This window comes from Catharus ustulatus, chromosome 36 (genome assembly GCF_009819885.2).
Source record: "Catharus ustulatus isolate bCatUst1 chromosome 36, bCatUst1.pri.v2, whole genome shotgun sequence".
Lineage (NCBI taxonomy): Eukaryota > Metazoa > Chordata > Aves > Passeriformes > Turdidae > Catharus > Catharus ustulatus.
Window position 1 is genome coordinate 1,526,962 of NC_046256.1, and position 24,003 is coordinate 1,550,964.

The 24,003-nt window shown below is 34.4% G+C and overlaps 2 protein-coding genes across 3 annotated transcripts in view; one reads left to right on the plus strand and one right to left on the minus strand.

Annotated features, from left to right (window-relative positions):
* The window catches only part of LOC117009866 (gamma-aminobutyric acid type B receptor subunit 1-like), a 54,312-nt gene extending 48,943 nt beyond the window's left edge, over positions 1 to 5,369 (plus strand). For both annotated transcript variants that reach the window (XM_033084232.1, XM_033084233.1), the window contains 2 exons: positions 2,859 to 3,002; positions 4,972 to 5,369. In XM_033084232.1, the coding sequence (XP_032940123.1) occupies positions 2,859 to 3,002; positions 4,972 to 5,250 (423 nt within the window). In that variant the 3' untranslated portion in view covers positions 5,251 to 5,369. The remainder of the gene's footprint in view (positions 1 to 2,858; positions 3,003 to 4,971) is intronic.
* A 7,946-nt stretch (positions 5,370 to 13,315) lies between these two features.
* On the minus strand, positions 13,316 to 23,938 carry LOC117009863 (40S ribosomal protein S5). Its single transcript, XM_033084228.2, has 6 exons — positions 23,831 to 23,938; positions 22,635 to 22,740; positions 19,664 to 19,873; positions 18,481 to 18,609; positions 16,972 to 17,070; positions 13,316 to 13,437 (listed from the first exon to the last, which is right to left on the minus strand). The coding sequence occupies exons 2-6, from the start codon at positions 22,737 to 22,739 to the stop codon at positions 13,369 to 13,371; spliced, it is 612 nt and encodes a 203-aa protein (XP_032940119.1). The 5' UTR covers position 22,740; positions 23,831 to 23,938; the 3' UTR covers positions 13,316 to 13,368.
* Positions 23,939 to 24,003: the final 65 nt, after the last annotated feature.

A 24,003-nucleotide genomic window follows, 5' to 3' on the forward strand; every position in this document is an offset into this window, starting at 1 on the left:
TAAAAATTCTGGAAAAAGTGGGAATTGTTGGGAACTCTTGGAATTCATGGGAATTGTTGGGAATCCTTGGGATTTGTTTGGAATCCTTGGGAATTGATGGGAATCTGTGGGGAAAAAATGGGAAAATTAGGGAGAAAAATGAGAATTAATCAGGAAAAATCACATTTTAAAAATGTGGGAAATCATGAAAAAACTGTGAAAAATAATTGGTTAAAAATTGTAAAAAATTGATTTTAAATTGGTAAAAATATCGTAAAAAATCAGCAAAAAATCGTAAAAAATCAGGGAAAAATCAGGAAAAAATCATAAAAATTCTGGGAAAAGTGGGAATTGTTGGGAACTCTTTGGAATTGATGGGAATTGATTGGAAATTTTTGAGATTCATTGGGAATCATTGGGAATTGTTTGGAATCTTTGGGAATCGATGGGAATCCTTGGGGGAAAATAGTGCAAAAATTGTTTAAAAAATCAGCAAAAAATCATTAAAAATCATTTAAAAATCAGAAAAAAATCATTAAAAATCAGCAAAAAATTAGGAAAAAATGTAAAAAATCAGGAAAAAATTATAAAAATTTTGGGAAAAGTGGGAATTGTTGGGAATTCTTTGGAATTGTTGGGAATTGTTTGGAATTGATGGGAATAGTTGGGAATCATTGGAAATTGTTGGGAATTGTTTGGAATTCTTGGGAATCTTTGGGAATCAATGGGACTTGTTGAGAATCCTTTTGAACGGAAAAAAAAAAAGTGAAAAAGTAGTTTAAAAAAATCAGCAAAAAAAAATTGTAAAAAATCAGGGAAAAATCAGGCGAAAATCAGGGGAAATCAGGAAAAATTGGGAAAAAATCAAGGCAAAATCAGGAAAAATCAGGGGAGGATCAGAAAAAATCAGGGGGAAAAATAAGGGGAAAATCAGGGGAAAATCATGGAAAAATCAGGGGGAAATCAGAAAAAAATCAGGGGGAAAAATAAGGGGGAAATCAGGTAAAATCAGGGAAAAATCAGGGGAAATCAGGAAAAGCAAGGAAAAATCAAGGAAAATTGGGGAAAATCAGGGGGAAATGGGGAAATCAGGAAAAATCAGGGAAAATCAGGGAAAAAACAGGAAAAATCAGGGAAAATCAAGGGGAGAAATCAGGAAAAATGAGGGAAAATCAGGAAAAAAATCAGAAAAAAATCCAGGAAAAATCAGGAAAAAATCAGGAAAAAATCAGGAAAAATCAAGGGGAAATCAGGGGAAAATCAGGGGAAAATCAGGAAAAATCAGGGAAAAATCAGGAAAAATCAGGGAAAAATCAGGAAAAATCAGGGAAAAATCAGGGAAAAAATCAGAAAAAATCAGGAAAAATCGTGAAAAAATCATGGAAAAATCAGGAAAAAATCAGAAAAAAATACCAGGAAAAAACCCCAGGAAAAATCAGAAAAAAATCAGAAAAAAAGTCAGAAAAAATCAGGAAAAAAATCAGGAAAAATCAGGAAAAGAATCAGGGGAAAAATCAGGGGAAAAATCAGGAAAAAATCAGGAAAAATCAGAAAATTCAGGAAAAAATCTGGGAAAAATCAGGAAAAAATCAGAAAAAATCAGGAAAAATCAGGGAAAAATCAGAAAAAATCAGGGAAAATCAGGGAAAAAACAGGAAAAATCAGGGAAAATCAAGGGGAGAAATCAGGAAAAATGAGGGAAAATCAGGAAAAAAATCAGAAAAAAATCCAGGAAAAATCAGGAAAAAATCAGGAAAAAATCAGGAAAAATCAAGGGGAAATCAGGGGAAAATCAGGGGAAAATCAGGAAAAATCAGGGAAAAATCAGGAAAAATCAGGGAAAAATCAGGAAAAATCAGGGAAAAATCAGGGAAAAAATCAGAAAAAATCAGGAAAAATCGTGAAAAAATCATGGAAAAATCAGGAAAAAATCAGAAAAAAATACCAGGAAAAAACCCCAGGAAAAATCAGAAAAAAATCAGAAAAAAAGTCAGAAAAAATCAGGAAAAAAATCAGGAAAAATCAGGAAAAGAATCAGGGGAAAAATCAGGGGAAAAATCAGGAAAAAATCAGGAAAAATCAGAAAAATTCAGGAAAAAATCTGGGAAAAATCAGGAAAAAATCAGAAAAAATCAGGAAAAATCAGGGAAAAATCAGAAAAAATCAGGAAAAATCAGGGAAAAATCAGGAAAAAAAAGTAAAAATTCTGGGAAAAGTGGGAATTGTTGGGAACTCTTTGGAATTGTTGGGAATTGATTGGAAATTTTTGAGATTCATTGGGAATCATTGGGAATTGTTTGGAATCTTTGGGAATTGATGGGAATCCTTGGGGAAAATAGTGAAAAAATTGTTTAAAAAATCAACAAAAAATCCTTAAAAATTCAGAAAAAATCAGAAATAAATCAGAAAAAAATCATTAAAAATCAGCAAAAAATTAGGAAAAAATGTAAAAAATCAGGAAAAAAATCATAAAAATTCTGGGAAAAGTGGGAATCGTTGGGAATTCTTTGGAATTGTTGGGAACTCTTTGGAATTGATGGAAATTGTTTGGGATCCTTGGGAATTTATGGGAATTGTTTGGAATCCTTGGGACTTCATGGGAATTGTTGGGAAATTGTGGGAATTTTTGAGAATCCTTGGTGGAAAAAAACAGGAAAGAACTGGAGGGAAAGTTGAGAAAAAATATAGGAAAAATCCCATTTAAAAATGTGGGAAATCAGCAAAAAATAGATTTAAAATTGGTAAAAAATTGATTAAAAATCGGTAAAAAATCAGAAAAAAATCGTAAAAAATCAGGAGAAAAATCATAAAAATTCTGGGAAAAGTGGGAATCGTTGGGAATTTTGGGAATTGTTGGGAATTTTGGGAATTCCTCTCAGATGCGGCGCCTGATCACGCGCGGCGAGTGGCAGTCGGAGCAGCAGGACACGATGAAAACGGGATCCTCCACCAACAACAACGAGGAGGAGAAATCGCGGCTGCTGGAGAAGGAAAATCGGGAGCTGGAGAAAATCATCGCCGAGGTGGGGGCAGAATTCCAGGAATTCCAAAAATTCTGGGATCCAAAACCTTTTTCCCATTTTTTTCCCGTTGTTTTTCCTCATTTCCTGCAGTTTTCAAAATTTTTTTCTGGTTTTTTCCTGATGTTTTTCCATCATTTTTCCCCTTTTCCTGTTTTTAATTCCATTTTTTCCCTTTTCCTCTGGTTTTTCCAATTTTTTTTCCGTTTTTTTCCCCCCTTTTTCTGATGTTTTTCCATCATTTTTCCCCTTTTTCCCATTTTTTTCCCCTTTTTTTCCCTTTTTTTTCCCTTTTTTTTCCCATTTTTTTTCCCATTTTTTTCCTCCTTTCTTTTGGTTTTCAAATATTTTTTCTGGTTTTTTTCCCCCTTTTTCAGGTGTTTTTCCCAGAATTTTTTCCCCCAGTTTTTCCCATTGTTTTTCCTATTTTTTCTCCCCTTTTTCCTGATTTTTTCCATCATTTTTCCCCTTTTTTCCCGTTTTTTTTCCCATTTTTTTCCTCCTTTCTTTTGGTGTTCAAATATTTTTTCTTTTTTTAATCCCCATTTTCCGAGTGTTTTTCCCAGAATTTTTTCCCCCATTCCCATAATTTTTCCCATTTTTTTTCCTGGTTTTTTCTGCCCTTTTTCCTGATGTTTTTCCATCGTTTTTCTTTTTTTCCCATTTTCTCCCATTTTTTTCCCATTTTTTTCCCATTTTTTCCCCATTTTTTTCCTCCTTTCCTTTGGTTTTCAAATTTTTTTTCTGTTTTTTCTCCCCCTTTTTCGGGTGTTTTTCCCAGAATTTTTTCCCCCATTCCTATAATTTTTCCCTTTTTTTTTCCTGTTTTTTTCTCCCCTTTTTCCTGATTTTTTTTCCATCATTTTCCCCCTTTCCTTGTTGTTTTTCCTGGTGTTTTTTTCATTGTTTCCCCCTTTTTCCTGTATTTTTTCACATTTTTTAGTCCCAGTGTTTCCTCACCTTTATCCTGGTGTTTTTCTCATTTCCTATTTTTATTTTCCCCCTTTTCTCCCCCATTTTTCCTACATTTTTCCATTTTCTCTCCTTCTTTTCCCACTTTTCTCTCCTGTTTTTTCCCACTTTTTTCTGCTCTTCTCTCCCATTTTTTCCTCCTATTTTTCCCCATTTCCTCTCCCATTTCCCCCATAATTCCCAAAAATTTTCCCACATTTTCCCCCACATTTCCCCCACTTTTCTCTCCCATTTCCCCCATTTTCTCTCCCATTTTTCCCACTTTTCCTCCACTTTAATCCCATTTTTCCCCAAGTTTTCTCTCCCATTTTTCCTACATTTTCCCCACTTTTCCCTCCCATTTTTCCCACATTTTCCCCATGATTTCCCACATTTTTCCCCACCTTTCTCTCCCATTTCCCCCCACATTTCCTCCACTTTAATCCCATTTTTCCCCAAGTTTTCTCTCCCATTTTCTCTCCCATTTTCCCCACTTTTCTCTCCCATTTTTTCTTTTTTCCTCTCCCATTTTCCCCATAATTTCCCACGTTTATCCCACTTTTCCCTCCCATATTTTCCCCATTTTCTCTCCCATTTTCCCATTTTTCTCTCACATTTTTTCCCCCATTTTCTCTCCCATTTTCCCGTAATTTCCCACATTTATCCTACTTTTCCCTCCCATTTTTTCCCCATTTTCCCCACATTTTTCCCACTTTTCTCTCCCATTCCCCCCCATTTTTCCCCCTTTCTTCCTCCTTTTCTCTCCCATTTTTCCTACATTTTCCCTTTTTCTCTCCCTCTTTTCCCACTTTTCTCCTGTTTTTTTCCCACTTTTTTCTGCTTTTCTCTCCCATTTTTTTCCTCCTATTTTTCCCCATTTCCTCTCCCATTTCCCCCATAATTCCCTAAAATTTTCCCACTTTTCCCCCACATTTTTCCCACATTTTCCCCCACTTTTCCCACCCCATTTCCCCCCATTTCCCCCATCTAACCCCAAATTTTCCCTTTTTTCCACTCCCAGAAGGAAGAGCGCGTCTCCGAGCTCCGCCAGCAGCTCCAGGCGCGGCAGCAGCTCCAGCTCCGCTCACGGCGCCGCCAATCCCACGATTCCGAGAACCACCTGAGCTCCCAGCAGCATTCCCAGATTTCCCAGCAGCATTCCCAGATTTCCCAGCAGCATTCCCAGATTTCCCAACCCTTCCCCCAGCCCAGCCTCGTGCGCTGCCTGGTGTCCGAGCAGGCCGAGAAGTTGGGACGCGGCAATTGCGACGGGAGCCGCGTCCACCTGCTCTACAAGTGACTTTTGCCTGGAAAAAAACAAAAAAAATTGTGGAAAAAAATCCTAAAAATCCTGTCAGAAATGTCACCAAAATCCTGGAGTTCCTGTAGTAAAAATTCCCAGAGTTCTTGTGGAAAAATTGCGGCGTTCACGTGGAAAAATTCCCAGAGTTTGCGCGGAAAAATTCCAAAAATTTTGTCAGAAATGTCACAAAAATCTTGGAGTTCCTGTAGTAAAAATTCCCAGAATTCTCATGGAAAAATCCCCCAAATTTTGTCAGAAATGTCACAAAAAATCCTGGAGATCCTGTAGTAAAATTCCCAGAATGATTGTGGAAAAATCGCGGACTTCGCGTGGGAAAATTCCCAGAGTTCGCGTAGAAAAATCCCAAAAATCCTGTCAGAAATGTCACAAAATCCTGGAGTTCCTGTAGTAAAAATTCCCAGAATTCTTGTGGAAAAAATCCCCAAAATCCTGTCAGAAATGTCACCAAAATCCTGGAGTTCCTGTAGTAAAAATTCCCAGAATTATTGCGGAAAAATCGCGGAGTTCGCGTGGAAAATTTCCCTGAGTTCGCGTAGAAAAATTCCAAAAATTTTGTCAGAAATGTCACCAAAATCATTGAGTTCCTGTAGTAAAAATTCCCAGAATTCTTGTGGAAAAAATCCCAAAAATCTTGTCAGAAACATCACAAAAATCCTGGAGTTCCTGTAGTAAAAATTCCCAGAATTATTGTGGAAAAATCACGGAGTTCACGTAGAAAAATTCCAAAATTTGCGTCAGAAATGTCACAAAAATCGCGGAGTTCCTGTAGTAAAATTCCCAGAATTCTTGTGGAAAAAATCCCAAAAATCCTGTCAGAAATGTCACCAAAATCCTGGAGTTCCTGTAGTAAAAATTCCCAGGATGATTGTGGAAAAATCACGGAGTTTGCGTGGAAAATTCCCAGAGTTTCGCGGAAAAAATCCCAAAAATCCAGTCAGAAATGTCCCAAAAATCCTGGAGTTCCTGTAGTAAAAATTCCCAGAATTATTGTGGAAAAAAATCCAAAAAAAATCTGTCAGAAATGTCACAAAAATCCTGGAGTTCCTGTAGTAAAAATTCCCAGAGTTCTTGTGGAAAAATCGCGGAGTTCACGTGGAAAAATTCCCAGAGTTTGCGCGGAAATATCCCAAAAATTTTGTCAGAAATGTCACCAAAATCCCGGAGTTCCTGTAGTAAGAATTCCCAGAATTCTTGTGGAAAAAATCCCAAAAATTTGTCACAAATGTCACAAAATTCCCAGAGTTCCTGTAGTAAAAATTCCCAGAATTATTGTGGAAAAATCGCGGAGTTTGCACGGAAAAATCCCAAAAATTTTGTCAGAAATGTCATAAAAATCCTGGAGTTCCTGTAGTAAAATTTCCCAGAATTCTTGTGGAAAAAATCCCAAAAAATTTGTCAGAAATGTCACAAAAATCCTGGAGTTCCTGTAGTAAAATTCCCAGAGTTCTTGTGGAAAAATAATGGAATTCTCACTAAAAATTCCTGGAATTCCTGTGCAAAAATTCCCAGAATTCACACAGAAAAATTCCCAAAAAATTAAAAATTTTGGTTTAAAAATTCCCGCAAATCTCAAAAAATTCCTGTTTTTTGTACAGTGTCATTCCATAAATCCCAGCAGCATTCTCAGATTTTCCTGGGAAAAATGTGGGAAAAATCATGGAATTTTTATGGGAAAAATTAAAATAATCGTGTCAGAAATGTCATAAAATTCCTGCAGGAAAATCCTGGGATTTACAGAGAAAATTTCTGGAATTTCTGGAAAAAAATGTGGAATTCCCATAGAAAAATTGCCAGGATTCACACAGGGAAATTCCTGCAGAATTCACAGAGAGAATTCCCAAAAATCCCAGGAAATTAAAATAAAAATTTCCCAAAAACCAAAAAAAATTCCCAAATAAAATTCCCAAAAATCCCAGAAAACTTAAAAAAAAATCCATTAAATTCCCAGTGAGAATTCCCCAAAATCCCAGAAAATTTAAAAAAAAATTTTAAAAAAATGCCAGAAAATTCCCAAAAATCCCCCAGAATTCCCAAATAAAATTCTCAAAATCCCAGAAAATTCCCAGTTAGAATTCCCAAAAAATCTCAAAAAATTCCCAAAAAATCTCCCAGAATTACTAAATAAAATTCACAAAAATCCCAGAAAATTCCCAAAAAAAAATCCCAGAAAATTCCCCCCAAAAATTTCAGAAAATTCCTAAATAAAATTCAAAAAAAATCCCAGAAAACTTAAAAAAAATCCATGAAATTCCCAGTTAGAATTCCCAAAAATCCCAAATAATTTCCAAAGAAAATTCTCAAAAGTCCAAAAAAATTCCCAAATAAAATTTAAAAAAAGTCCCAGAAAATTCCCAGTGAGAATTCCCAAAAAATCCCAGAAAATTCCCAAAAAATCTGCCAGAATTCCTAAATAAAATTCACAAAAATCCCAGAAAATTCCCAGTTAGAATTCAAAAAAATCCCAGAAAATTGCCAAATAAAAATCCCAGAAAATCCCAAAATAAAAATCAAAAATATCCCTGAAAATTAAAAAAAAATCCCAGAAAATTCCCAGTTAGAATTCCCAAAAATCCCAGAAAATTCAAAAAAATCCCAGAAAATTCCCAAAATTCCACAGAATTCCCAAAGAAAATAAAAAAAAAATCCATGGAATTTCCTGTTAAAATTCCCAAAAAAATCCCAGAAAATTCCCAAATAAATCTTAAAAAAAATCCAGAAAATTAAATAAAAATCCCAGAAAATTCTCAGTTAGAAGTCCAAAAATTCCCAGAAAATTCCCAAATAAAATTCCCCAAAATCCCAGAAAATTCCCAAATAAAAATAAAAAAAAACTCCCCAAAAATCCCCCAGAATTCCCAAATAAAATTCCAAAAATCCCAGAAAATTCCCCAAAATCCCCAGAAAATTTCCAAATAAAATTTAAAAAATACCCAACAAAATTCCCCAAAATTCCAGAAAATTCCCTAAGAAAATTCCAAAAAAATCCCAGAAAATTAAAAAAAAAATCAGAAAATCCCCAAATAAAATTCCCAAAAATCCCAGAAAATTCCCAAATAAAATCCCCCAAAAATCCCAGAAAAAATCCCAGAAAATTCCCAAATAAAAATCCCAGAAAATTCTCAATTAGAATTTCCAAAAATCCCAGAAAATTTCCAAAAAAATCCCAGAAAATTAAAAAAAAAAATCCCAGAAAATTCCCAAATAAAATTACCCAAAATCCCAGAAAATTCCCCAAAAAATTCCAAAAAATCCCAGGAAATTTTTTTTAAATCCCCCCAAAATGCCCAAATAAAATTCCCTAAAATCCCCCCAAAATTCCCAAATAAAATTCCCCAAAATCCCAGAAAATTCCCAGTAAGAATTCCCAAAAAATCCCAGAAAATTCCCAAAAAAAATCCCAGAAAATTCCCAAACAAAAATCCCAGAAAATTCTCAGTGAGAATTCCCAAAAATCCCAGAAAATTCCCCAAAAATCCCAGAAAATTCCCAAATAAAATTCCCAAAAATCCCAGAAAACTCCCAAAGAAAATCCCAGAAAAATCCCAAATAGAATTCAAAAAAATCCTAGAAAATTCCCAAATTAAATTTTAAAAAAATCCCAGAAAATTCAAAAAATATCCCAGAAAATTTTTTAGAAAATCCAGAAAATCCCCAAATAAAATTCCACAAAATCCCAGAAAATTCCCAAATAAAAAAGAATCCCAGAAAATTCCCAAAAATCCCAGAAAATTCCCAGTCAGAATTCCCAAAAAATTCCAGAAAATTCCCAAATAAAATTCCCAAATTGATTTCCCAAAAAATCCCAGAAAATTCCCAAAAAAATCCCAGAAAATTCCCAAACAAAAATCCCAGAAAATTCTCAGTGAGAATTCCCAAAAATCCCAGAAAATTTTTTAAAAATCCAAAAAATTCCCAAATAAAATCTAAAATAATCCCAGAAAATTCCTAAAAAAAAATCCCAAATAAAAGTCCCCAAAATTCCAGAGAATTCCCAAATAAAATTTTTAAACATCCCAGAAAATTAAAAAAAAATCCCAGAAAATTCCCAAATAAAATTCCAAAAAAATTCCAGAAAATTCCCAAATAAAATTCCCAAATTAAATTCCCAAAAAATCCCAGAAAATTCCCAAAAAAAATCCCAGAAAATTCCCAAATAAAAATCCCAGAAAATTCTCAGTGAGAATTCCCAAAAATCCCAGAAAATTTTTTAAAAATCCAAAAAATTCCCAAATAAAATCTAAAATAATCCCAGAAAATTCCTAAAGAAAATTCCCAAATAAAAGTCCCCAAAATCCCAGAGAATTCCCAAATAAAATTTTTAAACATTCCAGAAAATTAAAAAAAAAATCCCAGAAAATTCCCCCAAAAATCCCAGAAAATACCCGAAAATCCCCCAGAATTCCCAAATAAAATTCCAAAAAAATCCCAGAAAATTCCCATTTAGAATTCCCAAAAAAATCCCAGAAAATTTTTTAAAAATTCAGAAAATCCCCAAATAAAATTCCCCAAAATCCCAGAAAATTCCCAGTGAGAATTCCCAAAAAATCCCAGAAAATTCCCAAAAATCCCAGAAAATTCCCAGTTAGAATTTCCAAAAATTTCCAGAAAATTCCCAAATAAAATTCCCAAATTAAATTAAAAAAAAAATCCCAGAAAATTCCCAAAAAATCTCCCAGAATTCCCAAAAAAATTTCACAAAAATCCCCGAGAATTCCCAAAAAAATTCCATGGAATTCCCAGCTAGAATTCCCAAAAAAGTTTAAAAAAAATTCCCCAAAAAATCTCCCAGAATTCCCAAATAAAATTCCCAAAAAATCCCAGAAAATTTCCAGTTAGAATTCCAAAAAAATCCCAGAAAATTCCCAAATAAAAATCCCAGAAAATCCCAAAATAAAACCCAAAAATATCACAGAAAATTCCCAAAAAAATCCCAGAAAATTCCCAAAAATCCCAGAAAATTCCCAAATAAATCTTAAAAAAAAATCCAGAAAATTAAATAAAAATTCCCAGAAAATTCTCAGTTAGAAGTCCAAAAATTCCCAGAAAATTCCCAAATAAAATTCCCCAAAATCCCAGAAAATTCCCAAATTAAAAAAAAAAAACTCCCCAAAAATCCCCCAGAATTCCCAAATAAAATTCCCCAAAATCCCAGAAAATTAAAAAAAAATCCCAGAAAATTCCCCAAAATCCCCAGAAAATTTCCAAATAAAATTAAATAAATATCCAAGAAAATTCCAGAAAATTCCCGAAGAAAATACCCAGAAAACCCCAGGAAATTAAAAAAAAAAATCCCAGAAAATTCCCTAAAAATCCACAGAAAATTTGCAAAGAAAATTCCCAAAAATCCCAGAAAATTCCCCCCAAAAATCCCAGAAAAATTTTTTAAAAATCCTAGAAAATTCCCAAAGAAAATTCACAAAAATCCCAGAAAATTCCCAGTTAGAATTCCCAAAAATCCCAAGAAAATAAAAAAAAAATCCCAGAAATTTTTTTAAATCCCGGAAAATTCCCAAAGAAAATTTTTAAAAATCCCAGAAAATTCCCAAATAAAAATAAAAAAAAATCCCAGAAAATTCCCAAAAAAAATCCCAGAAAATTTCCAAATAAAAATCCCAGAAAATTCTCAGTGAGAATTCCCAAAAATCCCAGAAAATTGCCAAAGAAAATCCCAGAAAATTCCCAAATAAAAGTCAAAAAAATCCCAGAAAATTCCCAAATTAAATTTTAAAAAAATCCCAGAAAAATTCAAAAAATATCCCAGAAAAATTTTTAGAAAATCCAGAAAATCCCCAAATAAAATTCCCCAAAATCCCAGAAAATTCCCAAATAAAATAAAATAATCCCAGAAAATTCCCAAATAAAATTCCCCAAAATCCCAGAAAATTCCCCAAAAAATCCCAGAAAGTTAAAAAATAAAATCCCAAAAAATTCCCATTTTCTCCCCAAAAATTCCCAGAAAAAATTGTTTGGAATGTTCAGAATTCCCAAAAAAAATTCACTAAAAAGGGTTCAGAATTCCCATAAAATTTCCCCAAAATTTAAAAAAAAATCCATAAAATTTCAAGAATATTCCCATATAACTTTCCCAAATTTACAAAAAAATTCCCATAAAATTTTTATAAAATTTTGGGCAAATTCCCATCAAATTTCCACAAAATTCCCATAAAATGTCCACAAAATTTTAAGAAAAGTCCCATAAAATTTTGGGAAAATTGTCATTAAATTTCCATCATAGCCCTATAAAACTAAAAAAAAATTAAAATAAAATTACTATAAAATTTTGGAAAAAATTCCTATAAAATTTAAAAAAATCCCATAAAATTTTAAAAAAATCAAAAAAAATTCCCATAAAATTTCCCTCCAAATTAAAAAAAAATCCCATAAAATATTTGTAAAATTTCCATTAAATTCCCATAAAATTTCCCTTAAATTCCCATAAAATTAAAAAAGAAATCCCATAAAATTTCCAAAAAAATCCCAAAAAATTCCCATAAAATTTTAAAAAAATCCCATAAAATTTTTATAAAATTTCCATTAAATTCCCATTAAATTTCCCTTAAATTCCCATAAAATTCCCATAAAATTAAAAAAGAAAACCCATAAAATTTCCAAAAAATCCTAAAAAATCCCAATAAAATTAAAAAAAATTCCCATAAAGTTTCTCACAAATTCTTAAAAATCCCATGAAATTTAAAAAAAAAATCCCATAAAATTTTGGGGAAATTTTTAGAATTTTGGGAAATTTTTTTAATTTTTGAGGTTTTTGGGATTTGGGGAATTTTTAGGAATTTGAGAATTTTGGGGAATTTTGAGAATTTGGAAATTTTTGGGAATTTGTAGAAATTTGAAGAATTTGGGATATTTTGGGGAATTTTTTATTTTTTAAATTTTTGGGGAATTTTGGGAATTATTTAAAAACTCAAAAATATTTAGAATTTGGGAAATTTTCAGAAATTTTGGAATTTTTAAAATTTGGGAATTTTAAAAATTTTTTTTGATTTTCAGACACACTCCAGACAGGTTCCAAATCCAATTTTATTTGTGAAATTTTGAGAAATTTTGGAAATTTGGGGATTTTTTGGTATTTTTGAGAATTTTTTTGGGAACATTGGGAATTTTTAGAATTTGGGAGATTTGGGAATTTTTTTTTTGGTTTGAAATTTTTTTGGGGTTTGGGGTATTTTTGGTCATTTGGGATTTTTAAAAATTTTTAGGAATTTGGGAATTTCTGAAATTTGGGAATTTTGGGACTTTGGAAATTTTAGGGGTTTTTTAGAATTTTTAGGAATTTGGGGACTTTTGATATTTTGGGGAACTTTGGGAATTTTTAGAAAATTTTAAATTTTAGAAATTTTGGGAATTTTTAAGAATTTGGGGAATTTGGGGAATTCAGGCTTTTTGAGAATTTTTGAGAATTTTTGGGGAATGTTGGGATTTTTTTGGATTTTGGAAATTGTGGAAATTTTCTTACTTTAGGAATTTTTAGGAATTTGGGAATTGGGGGGATTTTGGTAATTTGGGGATTTTGGGGGACTTGGGGGATTTTTTCAGAATTTTTTTGGATTTGAGGAATTTTTTGGATTTTGAGATTTTTGGGAATTTTTTGTAATTTAGGAAATTTTTACAATTTGGGGAATTTGGGGATTTTTGGGGAATTTTGGATTTTTTTTTAATTTTGGAGAATTTTGGGGATTTGGGGAATTTTTGGGAATTTGGGGATTTTTGGGAATTTGGGTAATTTTTGACATTTTGGGAATTTTTGGGAATTTGTGGAATTTAGAAATTTTTGGGAATTTTGAGATTTTGGAAATTTTGTGGGAAGTTTGGGAATTTTTAGGAATTCAGGAATTTTGATATTTTAGGAATTTTGGAAATTTTGTTTTTATTTCAAGATTTTTAGGAATTTGTGGAATTTTTGAGAATTTGGGGGATTTTCAATTTTTTTAATTTTTGGGGAATTTTGGGCATTTTTTAGGAATTTCAAAATATTAAAAAATTTGGGAATTTGGGGAATTTTGAGGATTTTCAGACACACTCCAGACAGGTTCCAAATTCAATTTTATTTGTGAAATTTTGGGGAATTTTGGGGAATTTTCAGCGGTTGGATTTGGCCACGCGCTCCAGCTCGTCTTTCTTCTTGATGGCGTAAGAGTTGGAGGAGCCCTGGGGAAAAAATGGGGAAAAAATGGGAAAATTAGAAAAAATGGGAATTGCAGAGGAAAAATCAGGAATTTTGAGAGAAAATTTGGGAATTTTAGGGGAAAAATTGGGAATTCTAAAGAGAAATTTGGGGATTTTTAGGCAAAAATTGGGAATTTTGGGGGGAAATTTGAGGATTTTAGGGGAAAAATTGGGGATTTTGGGGAAAAAATTGGAGATTTTTGGGGAAAAAATTGGGAATAAAAATTAATAATGGGGAATTTTGGGGGGAAATTTGGGAATTTTAGGGGAAAAAAGCAAAAAAAGGCAAAAAAACTGGAAAAAATTGCAAAAAAATCAGAAAAATATTAAAAATCAGGGAAAAATGCAAAAAAAGTAAAAAAAATGCAAAAAAAATTTTTAAAGGCAAAAAAAGAAGGAAAAAAATACAAAAACCCCAGGAATAAAATACAAAAAAAAAAATCAGAAAAAAAATCAGAAAAAAATACAAAAAATCAGGAAAGAACCCAAGAAAAATCATCAAAAAAAGAAAAAAAACCCAGAAAAAATACAAAAAATCAGGAAAAAATGGAAAAAAAAATCAGAAAAAAAAGCAAAAAAAAAAAACCACGAAAAATTGCAAAGAAATTCTTAAAAAGCCCTAAAAAACCCAAAAAATACAAAAAAATCAGGAAAAAATGCAAAAAAACCTGAAGAATATGCAAAAAAAAACCACAGAAAAAATGCAAAAAAATGATTTTAAAAATGCAAAACTAAAAAATGCAAAAAAAATTAGCAAAAATTACAAAAAACATCAGAAAAAAGGTAAAAAAAATCAGAAAAAAAACCAAAAAAATGCAAAAAAAAATTGAAAAAATTCTACAAAAATGAGAAAAAATTCCCTAAAAAGTCACTAAAAATTCTAAAAAAAACAGAGAACAACGGGAAAAAAAAGGGGAAGGGATTTTTGGCAATTGTGGGTGGGAATTTTGGGGGGGAATTTTGGGGGTTTTAGGGGAAAAATGGGGATTTGAGGGGAAAAATTGGGAATTTTATGGGGAAATTTGGGAATTTTGAGGGAAAATTTGGGAATTTTTGGGAAGAAATTGGGAATTTTGGGGGGAAATTTGGGGATTTTGAGTGAAAAAATTGAGAAAAATTCTTTAAATTGGGGATTTGGGGGGAATTTGGGAATTTTGAGTGAAAACTTGGGAATTTTAGGGGGAAATTTGGAAAACTTGGGGGAAGAAATTGGGAGGAAAAAGGAGCAAAAATTTAAAAAGGTAAAGAAAAATTTGGGGAGAATAATGAAAAAAAATCAAAAAAAAATGAAAAAAAACTAGAAAAAATCAGGGAAAAAGGAGAAATGAGAAAAAAAAGAAAAAAAAAAATCAGAAAATAAGAAAAAAAATTTTTTAAATTATAAAAAAGAAAGAACCTGGAAAATTGCAAAAATATTTGGAAAAAATGCAAAAAGAATTGGGAAAAAATGCAGAAAAAAATGGAAAAAAATGGAAAATAATTTGGAAAAAATGCAAAAAAAAAAGGGAAAAAATGTAATAAAAACCCAGAAAAAATGCAAAAAAAAAGGAGATAAAAGTGAAAAAAAAACCACAAAAAAAATCAAAAAAATGAAAAAAAATTTGAAAAAAAAATGCAAAAAAATTAAGGAAAAAACAAAAAAAAATCTAAAAAAATTCAGGCAAAATTCAAAAATCAGAAAAAAATGGTGAAAAATGGGGGAAAGGATTTTTGGGAATTGTGGGTGGGATTTTGGGGAATTTTAGGGGAGAATTTGGAGAAAAATATGAAAATTTGGGGTTTTGGGGAAGAAAATTGAGGGGGAAAATGGGAATTTCAGAGAGAAGTCTGGGAAAAAATGGGAAAATTTGGGAATTTTGAGGGGGTAAAAGTGAGAATTTTGGGAAAAAATTAAGAAAATTTGAGGAGGAAAATTGGGAAAAATTGAGATTTTTGGGTTTAAAAAATTCGGAATTTTGGGGGAGAATTTGAGAGGGAAAAATGGCAAAAAAATGAAAAAAAAATCAGGAAAAATTCTTTAAAAATCAGAAAAAAAATCTAAAAAAAATCAGAAATAATTCTCAAAAAATCAGGAAAAATTCTTTAAAAATCAGGGAAAATTTCTAAAAAATCAGGAAATATTGTAAAAAAACAGAAAAAATTCTAAAAATATCAGGAAGAATTCTAAAAAAAATCAGAAAAAATTCTAAAAAAATCAGAAAAAAAATCTAAAAAAATCCGAAATAATTCTCAAAAAATCAGGAAAAATTCTTTAAAAATCAGAGAAAAAATCTAAAAAAACCAGAAATAATTCTCAAAAAATCAGGAAAAATTCTTTAAAAATCAGGGAAAATTTCTAAAAAATCAGGAAATACTCTAAAAAACCAGAAAAAAATTCTAAAAATATCAGGAAAAATTCTAAAAAAAATCAGAAAAAATTCTAAAAAAATCACAAAAAAAATCCAAAAAACCCGAAATAATTCTCAAAAAATCAGGAAAAATTCTTTAAAAATCAGAAAAAAAAATCTAAAAAAACCAGAAATAATTCACAAAAAATCAGGAAAAATTCTTTAAAAATCAGGGAAAATTTCTAAAAAATCAGGAAATACTCTAAAAAAACAGAAAAAAATTCTAAAAATATCAGGAAAAATTCTAAAAAAAATCAGAAAAAAATTCTAAAAAAATCAGAAAAAAAAATCTAAAAAACCCGAAATAATTCTCAAAAAATCAGGAAAAATTCTTTAAAAATCAGGGAAAATTTCTAAAAATATCAGGAAAAATTCTAAAAAAAAGCAGAAAAAATTCTTTAAAAATCAGAAAAAAAAATCTAAAAAAATCCAAAATAATTCTCAAAAAATCAGGAAAAATTCTTTAAAAATCAGAGAAAAAATCTAAAAAAATCAGAAAAAAAAGGGGATAAAAGGGAAAATTATTTTTGGGAATTGTGGATCGGATTTTGGGGAATTTTAGGGGAAAATTTGGAGAAAAATATGAAAATTTTGGGGTTTTGGGGAACAAAATGGAGGGGGAAAATGGGAATTTCAGAGAGAAGTCTGGGGAAAAAATGGGAAAATTTGGGAATTTTAAGGGGGTAAAAGTGAGAATTTGGGAAAAAATTAAGAAAATTTGAGGAGGAAAATTGGGAAAAATTAAGATTTTTGGGTTTAAAAAATTGGGAATTTTGGAGGAAAATTTGAGAGGAAAAAATGGCAAAAAAATGAAAAAAAAATCAGGAAAAATTCTTTGAAAATCAGAAAAAAAATCTAAAAAAACCCGAAATAATTCTCAAAAAATCAGGAAAAATTCTTTAAAAATCAGGGAAAATTTCTAAAAAATCAGGAAATACTCTAAAAAAACAGAAAAAAATTCTAAAAATATCAGGAAAAATTCTAAAAAAAATCAGAAAAAATTCTTTAAAAATCAGAAAAAAAATCTAAAAAAAATCAGAAAAAGGTGGGGAAAAAAGGAGAGAAGGATTTTTGGGAATTGTGGGTTGGATTTTTGGGAATTTTGGGAGGGAATTTTGGGAGCTCTGACCTTGGCAGCGTTGATGAGCTCGTCGGCCAAGCACTCGGCGATGGTTTTGATGTTCCTGAAAGCGGCTTCACGAGCGCCCGTGCACAGCAGCCAGATGGCCTGGGGGAAAAATGGGAATTTTGGGTGGAAAAATGGGAATTTTGGGGGGAAAAATGAGGATTTTGGGGGGAAAATGGGAATTTTGGGGGGAAAAATGGGAATTTTAGGGGGAAAAATGGGAATTTTGGGGGATTTTTGGGGAAGATTTGGGGATTTTTGGGAAAATTTTGGGGATTTTGGGGAGGGAAAATGGGAATTTTGGGGATTTTTGGGGAAAATTTGGGGCATTTTTTGGGAAAATGTTGGGGATTTTTGGGGTAATTTTGGGAATTTGGGAATTTTTGGGGAAAATTGGGAATTTTAGGTGAAAATTTAGGTGAAAATTTCGGGAATTTGGGAATTTTTGGGGAAAATTGGGAATTTTAGGCGAAAATTGGGAGGTTTTGGGAAAAATTTGAGATTTTTGGGAAAATTTGGGGATTTGGGGGGAATTTTGGGGGAAATTTTGGGATTTTGGGGAATTCTATGAATATGGGAATGTTAGGAATTTTGGGAATTCTGAGGATTTGGGGAATTGTAGGAGACGTGGGAGTTGTGGAATTCTGGGGATTATTTTGGGTATTTTGTGAATTCTGGAAATTTTTTGAGTTCTAAGAATTAGAAGTTGGGGAATTTCAGCAATTCTTTCAGGGAATTATTTTGGGAATTCTTTGGGGAATTGTGAGAATTTGGGAATTTTAGGAAATCTGGGAATTTTTGGAATTATTTTGAGAACTTTGGGGATTATGGGAATTATTCTGGGAACTTTGGGAATGTAGGAAATTGGGAATTTTACAAATTGTCGGAATTAAATTGTGGGAATTCTGATAATTGAATTTTAGGAATTTTAGGAATTCTGGGGATGTTGGGAATTGTGGGAATTTTGTTGGGAATCACTTTCAAAACTTTAAGAATTATTTTGGGAATTATTTTGAGAATTTTGTAAATGCGGGAAATCGCGAATCTTGCGAATTTTACGAATTCTGGGAATGTGGGAACTGTGGAAATTATTTCAGAAATTCCGGGAATTTTGGGTATTGAATTTTAGGAATCCTGGAATTCTGGGAATTCTGGAAATGTGGGAATTTGGGGAACTTTAGGAATTATTTTGAGAATTTTGGGAACGCGGAAAATCGCGAACTTCGCGAATTTTGCAAATTCTGGGAATTTTGGGAACTGAATTTTGGGAATTTTGCAATTCTGGGAATTCTGGAATTGTGGGATTGTGGAAATTCTGGAATTGTGGGAATGATGAAAATATCGGGAATTATTTTGGGAATTATTTTGACAATTTGAGCACGTGAAAAATCGCGAATTTTGCGAATTTCGCGAATTATTTTGGAAATTTTGGAAATTCAATTTTAGGGATTTTAGGAAATGCAGAAATGTCGAAATTTTGGGATTTTGATGAATTTTTTGGGAATTCCTGACCTGGTTGACCCTCCTGAGAGGTGACACATCCACGGCCTGGCGCCGCACGGTGCCGGCGCGGCCGATCCGGGTGGAATCCTCGCGGGGCCCCGAGTTGATGATGGCGTTCACCAAAACCTGCAGAGGATTCTGAAAAAAAAACACAAAATATTTTAAAAAAAATAAAAAATCACATTAAGATTCCATGAAAAAAAAATTCTGGTAGGATTCCACAAAAAAATCCTGAAAAAAATTCGCCCAGAGATCAAAAAATTGCTGTTGAATCAGCAAAAAAATTCATTTTTAAAGATGAAAAATTCCCTTGGATTCCTCTTGAATCCCAAAAAAAATCCCCAAATTTTCCTCCTGGATACCCCTTAAAATCCCATTTTTGCAAGGATTTTTTTCCCTGTTTTTCTCTCTAAAAATCCATTTTATTTCTCCTAAAAATCCCATTTATCAAGGATTTTTTCCCTTAAAAATCCTATTTTTTCCCCTAAAAACCTCGTTTTTCTCCTTAAAAATCCCATTTTTCCAAAGACTTTTTTCCCCTAAAAATCCCATATTCCCCCCCCAAAAATCCCATTTTTTCACCTAAAAACTCCTTTTTTCCGTTGTTTTTTTCCCCAAACTCCCGGATTTTTCCCTCACTAGCTTCTTCCCGTTATTCCCCCAAAAACCCCTCATTTTTCCACCTAAAAATCCTATTTTTTCTGCAGTTTTTCTCCCTAAAAATCCTATTTCCCCCCCTCCAAAAACTCCATTTCTTCATTGATGTTTTCCCTATTTTTCCCACTAAAAATCCAATTTTTCCAAGACTTTCTCCTCTATTTTCCCCCCAAAAAATCCATTTTTTCTCCCGTTTTTCCCCCTAAAAAATCCCATTTTACCAAGACTTTCTCCCTTATTTCTCTCTCTAAAAATATCATTTTCTCCCTCAAAAACTCTTTTTTTCCCCATTTTATACCCCTAAAATCCCCATTTTTCCCCAAAAAACTCCCATTTTTCCTCCTAAAAATACCACTTTTTTTCTGTTTTTTACCTTAAAAATCCTATTTTTCCAACTATTTTTCCCCCTAAAAATCACATTTTCCAAGGATTTTTTCCCTCTAAAAATCCCATTTTCCCAAGAACTGTTCCCCCTAAAAATCCCATTTTTCCCCCTAAAAACCCCTTTTTTTTTGTTTTTCCCCCAAACCCTCACCTCCCCGGTGAGCAGGTGGATGATCTCGAAGGCGTGCTTGACGATCCTGACCGTCATCAGCTTCTTCCCGTTGTTCCTCCCGTGCATCATCATGGAGTTGGTCAGGCGCTCCACGATGGGGCACTGAGCCTTGCGGAACCGCTTGGCCGCGTAACGCCCCGCAGAATGGGGCAGGTACTTGGCGTATTTCTCCTTCACCGCGATGTAATCCTGGAAATTTGGAAATTTTGGGATCAGATTTGGGATCCTGGCACAAAAATCCCCAAAAAAAATCCCGAAATTCCAGCTCAAAATATCATAAAAATGGAAATTTTTTGTGCCGCGTAACGCCCCACCGAATGCGGCAGGTACTTGGCGTATTTCTCCTTCACCGCGATGTAATCCTGGAAATCTGGAAATTTTGGGATTAGATTTGGGGTTTTGGCACAAAAATCCCCAAAAAAATCCCGAAATTCCAGCTCAAAATATCATAAAAATGGAAATTTTTTCTGCCGCGTAACGCCCCGCGGAACGGGGCGGGTACTTGGCGTATTTCTCCTTCACCGCCATGTAATCCTGGAAATTTGGAAATTTTGGGATCAGATTTGGGATCCTGGCACAAAAATCCCAAAAAAAATCCCAAAATTTTAGCTCAAAATCCCATAAAAATGAAAATATTTTTCATGAATTGTTTTTCCTTTACACTGACGAAATTTCTCCTTCACCACGATGTAATCCTGGAAATTTGGGGATTTTGGGAATGTTGGGATCAGGTTTGGGGTCTTGAGCCAAAAAAATCCCAATATTCCAGGCCCAAATCCCATAAAAATCCCAGTATTTTCAACCCTGTAATGAGTGGCGATACATTAATTATTTTTATTTTACACTGATGAAATTTCTCCTTCACTGCGATGTAATCCTGGAAATTTGGGGATTTTGGGATTAGATTTGGGGATTTTGGCACAAAAATCCCAAAAAAATCCCGAAACTCCAACCCAAAATCCCATAAAAATTTGAGCTTTTTTGATCCCATGGAAATATTTTTATTTTACACTGATGTAATCCTGGAAATTTGGGGATTTTGGGATCAGATTTGGGGTCTGAGCAACAAAAAAAAAATCCCAAAATTTCAACCCAAAATTCCAAAAAGCTCTGGATCCCTCCTCCCAGAATTCCAGGAATTCCCACCTGGAATTCCAGCTCTGGATCCCCCCAAAATTCAGGGAATTCCATCCTCAAATCCCGCAAAATTTTGGGAATTCCAGCCTCAAATCCCCCAAAATTCTGGGAATTCCAGCCCCAAATCCCCCAAAATTCTGGGAATTCCATCCCTAAACCCCCAAAAATTCTAGGAATTCCAGTCCCAGATCCCTCCAGAATTTTGGCAACTCCAGCCCCAGATCCCTCTGGAATTTTGTGAATTCCAGCCCCAGATCCCTCTGGAATTTTGTGAATTCCAGCCCCAGATCCCTCTGAAATTTTGTGAATTCCAGCCCCAGATCCCTCTGAAATTTTGGCAATTCCAGCCCCAAATCCCTCGGGAATTTTTGGAATTCCAGCCTTAGATTCTCTGGAATTTTGGCAATTCCAGCCCCAGATCCCTCTGGAATTTTGGCAATTCCAGCCCCAAATCCCTCTGGAATTTTGGGAATTCCAGCCCCAAATTCTCTGGAATTTTGGCAATTCTAGCCCCAGATCCCTCTGGAATTTTGGTAATTCCATCCCCAGATCACTCTGGAATTTTGGCAATTCCATCCCCAGATCCCTCTGGAATTTTGGCAATTCCAGCCCCAGATCCCTCTGGAATTTTGGCAATTCCAGCCCCAAACCCCCCAAAATTCTGGGGATTCCAGCCCTGGATCCTCACAAAATTCCAGAAATTCCAGTTCTGGATGCCCCCAAAATTCCAGGAATTCCAGCCCCAGAACCCCCCAGAATTCCAGGATTCCCACATGGAATTCCAGCCCTAAATCCCCCAAAATTCTGGCAATTCCAGCCCCAAATTCTCTGGAATTTTTGGAATTCCAGCCCCAAATCCCCCAAAATTTTGGCAATTCCAGCCCCAAATCCCCCACAAAATTCAGGGAATTCCAGCCTCAGATCCCCCCAAAATTCAGGGAATTCCATCCTTAAATCCTCCAAAATTTTGGCAATTCCAGCCCCAAATCCCTCTGAAATTTTGGCAATTCCAGCCCCAGATCCCTCTGGAATTTTGGCAATTCCAGCCCCAGATCCCTCTGGAATTTTGGCAATTCCAGCCCCAGATCCCTCTGGAATTTTGGCAATTCCAGTCCCAAATCCCCCACAAAATTCAGGGAATTCCATCCCCAAATCCCTCTGAAATTTCGGGAATTTCAGCCCCAGATTCTCTGGAATTTTGACAATTCCAGCCCCAAATCCCCAAAAATTCTGGGAATTCCATCCCCAAATCCCACAGAATTCCAGGATTCCCACCTGGAATTCCAGGTTTGGATCCCTCCAAAATTCTGGCAATTCCATCCCTAAATCCCCCAAAATTCTGGCAATTCCAGCCCCAAATTCTCTGGAATTTTTGGAATTCCATCCCCGAATCCCCCAAAATTCTGGCAATTCCAGCCCTAAATCCCCCAAAATTCCAGGAATTCCAGCCCCAAATCTCCCAAAATTGCAGGAATTCCATCCCTAAATCCTCCAAAATTCCAGGAATTCCAGCCCCAAATCCCCCAAAATTCCAGGAATTCCATCCCTAAATCCCTCAAAATTCTGGGAATTCAAGCCCCAAATCCCCCAAAATTTCAAGAATTCCAGCCCCAAATCCCCCAAAATTCCAGGAATTCCAGCCCCAAATCCCTCAAAATTCTGGGAATTCCAGCCCCAACCTCCTCAGAATTCCTGGATTTCCACCTGCAATTCCAGCTCTGGATGCCCCCAAAATTCCAGGAATTCCAGCCCCAAATCCCCCCAAATTCTGGCAATTCCAGCCCTGGAATTTTGGGAATTCCAGGATTCCCACCTGCAGGGAGATGTCGTTGATCTGCACATCGTCTGTGCTCCACTTCCCGAACAATTTAATGTCCGGAGTCTCCGTCACGGCCGGGGCCGTCTCCCAGTCCGTCATGCTGGACAAAAATTGGGAAAAATTGGGAAAAAAATTGGGAAAAAGGAACTGTTACATCCTGCTTTTCCCCCTCTGAATCCCATTTTCCCCACTATTTCCCTTTTTTCCCCACTTTTTTACCATTCTTGATTTCTTTTTCCCATCTTTAATCTCATTTTTCTCACTGTTATTCCCATTTCTCCCACTTTTCCCCTCATTTTTCTCACTTTTATTCCCATTTTTCCCACTCTGGATTCTCTTTTCCCATTGTTTTCCCACTTTTCCCCTCATTTTTCTCCTTTTTCCTTTTTCCCCCTTATTTTTCCGGCTCTAGATTCCATTTTCCTTTTTTTCCCCCCACTTTTCCCCTCATTTTTCTCACTGTTATTCCCATTTTTCCCACTTTCCCCCTCATTTTTTTCCCTTCTTTCCTACTCTCCATCCCATTTTCCCACTGTTATTCCCATTTTTCCCACTCTGAATCCACTTTTCCCATTTTTTCCCCACTTTTCCCCATTTTATCCCCATTTTTCCTTCTCTTTTCCCCTTTTCCCACATCCCTCTTTAGCCCCATTAAATCCCCATTTTTCCCACTTTAAATTGTTTATCTCCCACTAATTTCATTTTTTTTCTCTGCATCCCCATTTCCCCACTAAAATCTCTCATTCCCAAATATTTTCCTCTTTTTCCTCCTCTGAATTTCTTTTTTCCTATTTTTTCCCCTTATTTTTCCCACTCCACATCCCCTTTTCCCCACTATTAATCCCATTTTTCCCACTCCGAACCCTCTTTTCCAAACCCCTCCCTTTTCCAATCTTCCCTCTCCCTAAACCCAAAAATCCAAACCCAACACTTTAATTTAAATCTTAAAAAAAAAAAAAAAAAAAAGCCGGGACTGACACTTCCCTCCCTCACCCCCCCCTCCCCCCTCATGGCCGCTCCGCCTCTCCGCCCCTCTCATCCCCATTTTTTCCCCTTTCCCGGCCCTCACCGCCCTAATTCCCACCTCTCCATTTTCCCCACCCTTATTTTCCCCTCACAAATCCAGTTTTTCCCCTCACAAATCCCATTTTTCCCATAAAATCCCCGCTTTTTCCGCGCTCCCTGCTCACATGGCGGCGTCTCGCTCTCCGACCCGGCAAAAAGGACGCTACGGGGCTTCCCAACCTTTTATAAAGCGGGCAGGGGTTAACTTCCGGTGGCGCATGCGCTGTTTTACTGTACGGCGCCGAACTTCCGCTTTTCCGCCCTCACTAGCGGCATTGCGCATGCGCAGTAGCGATTG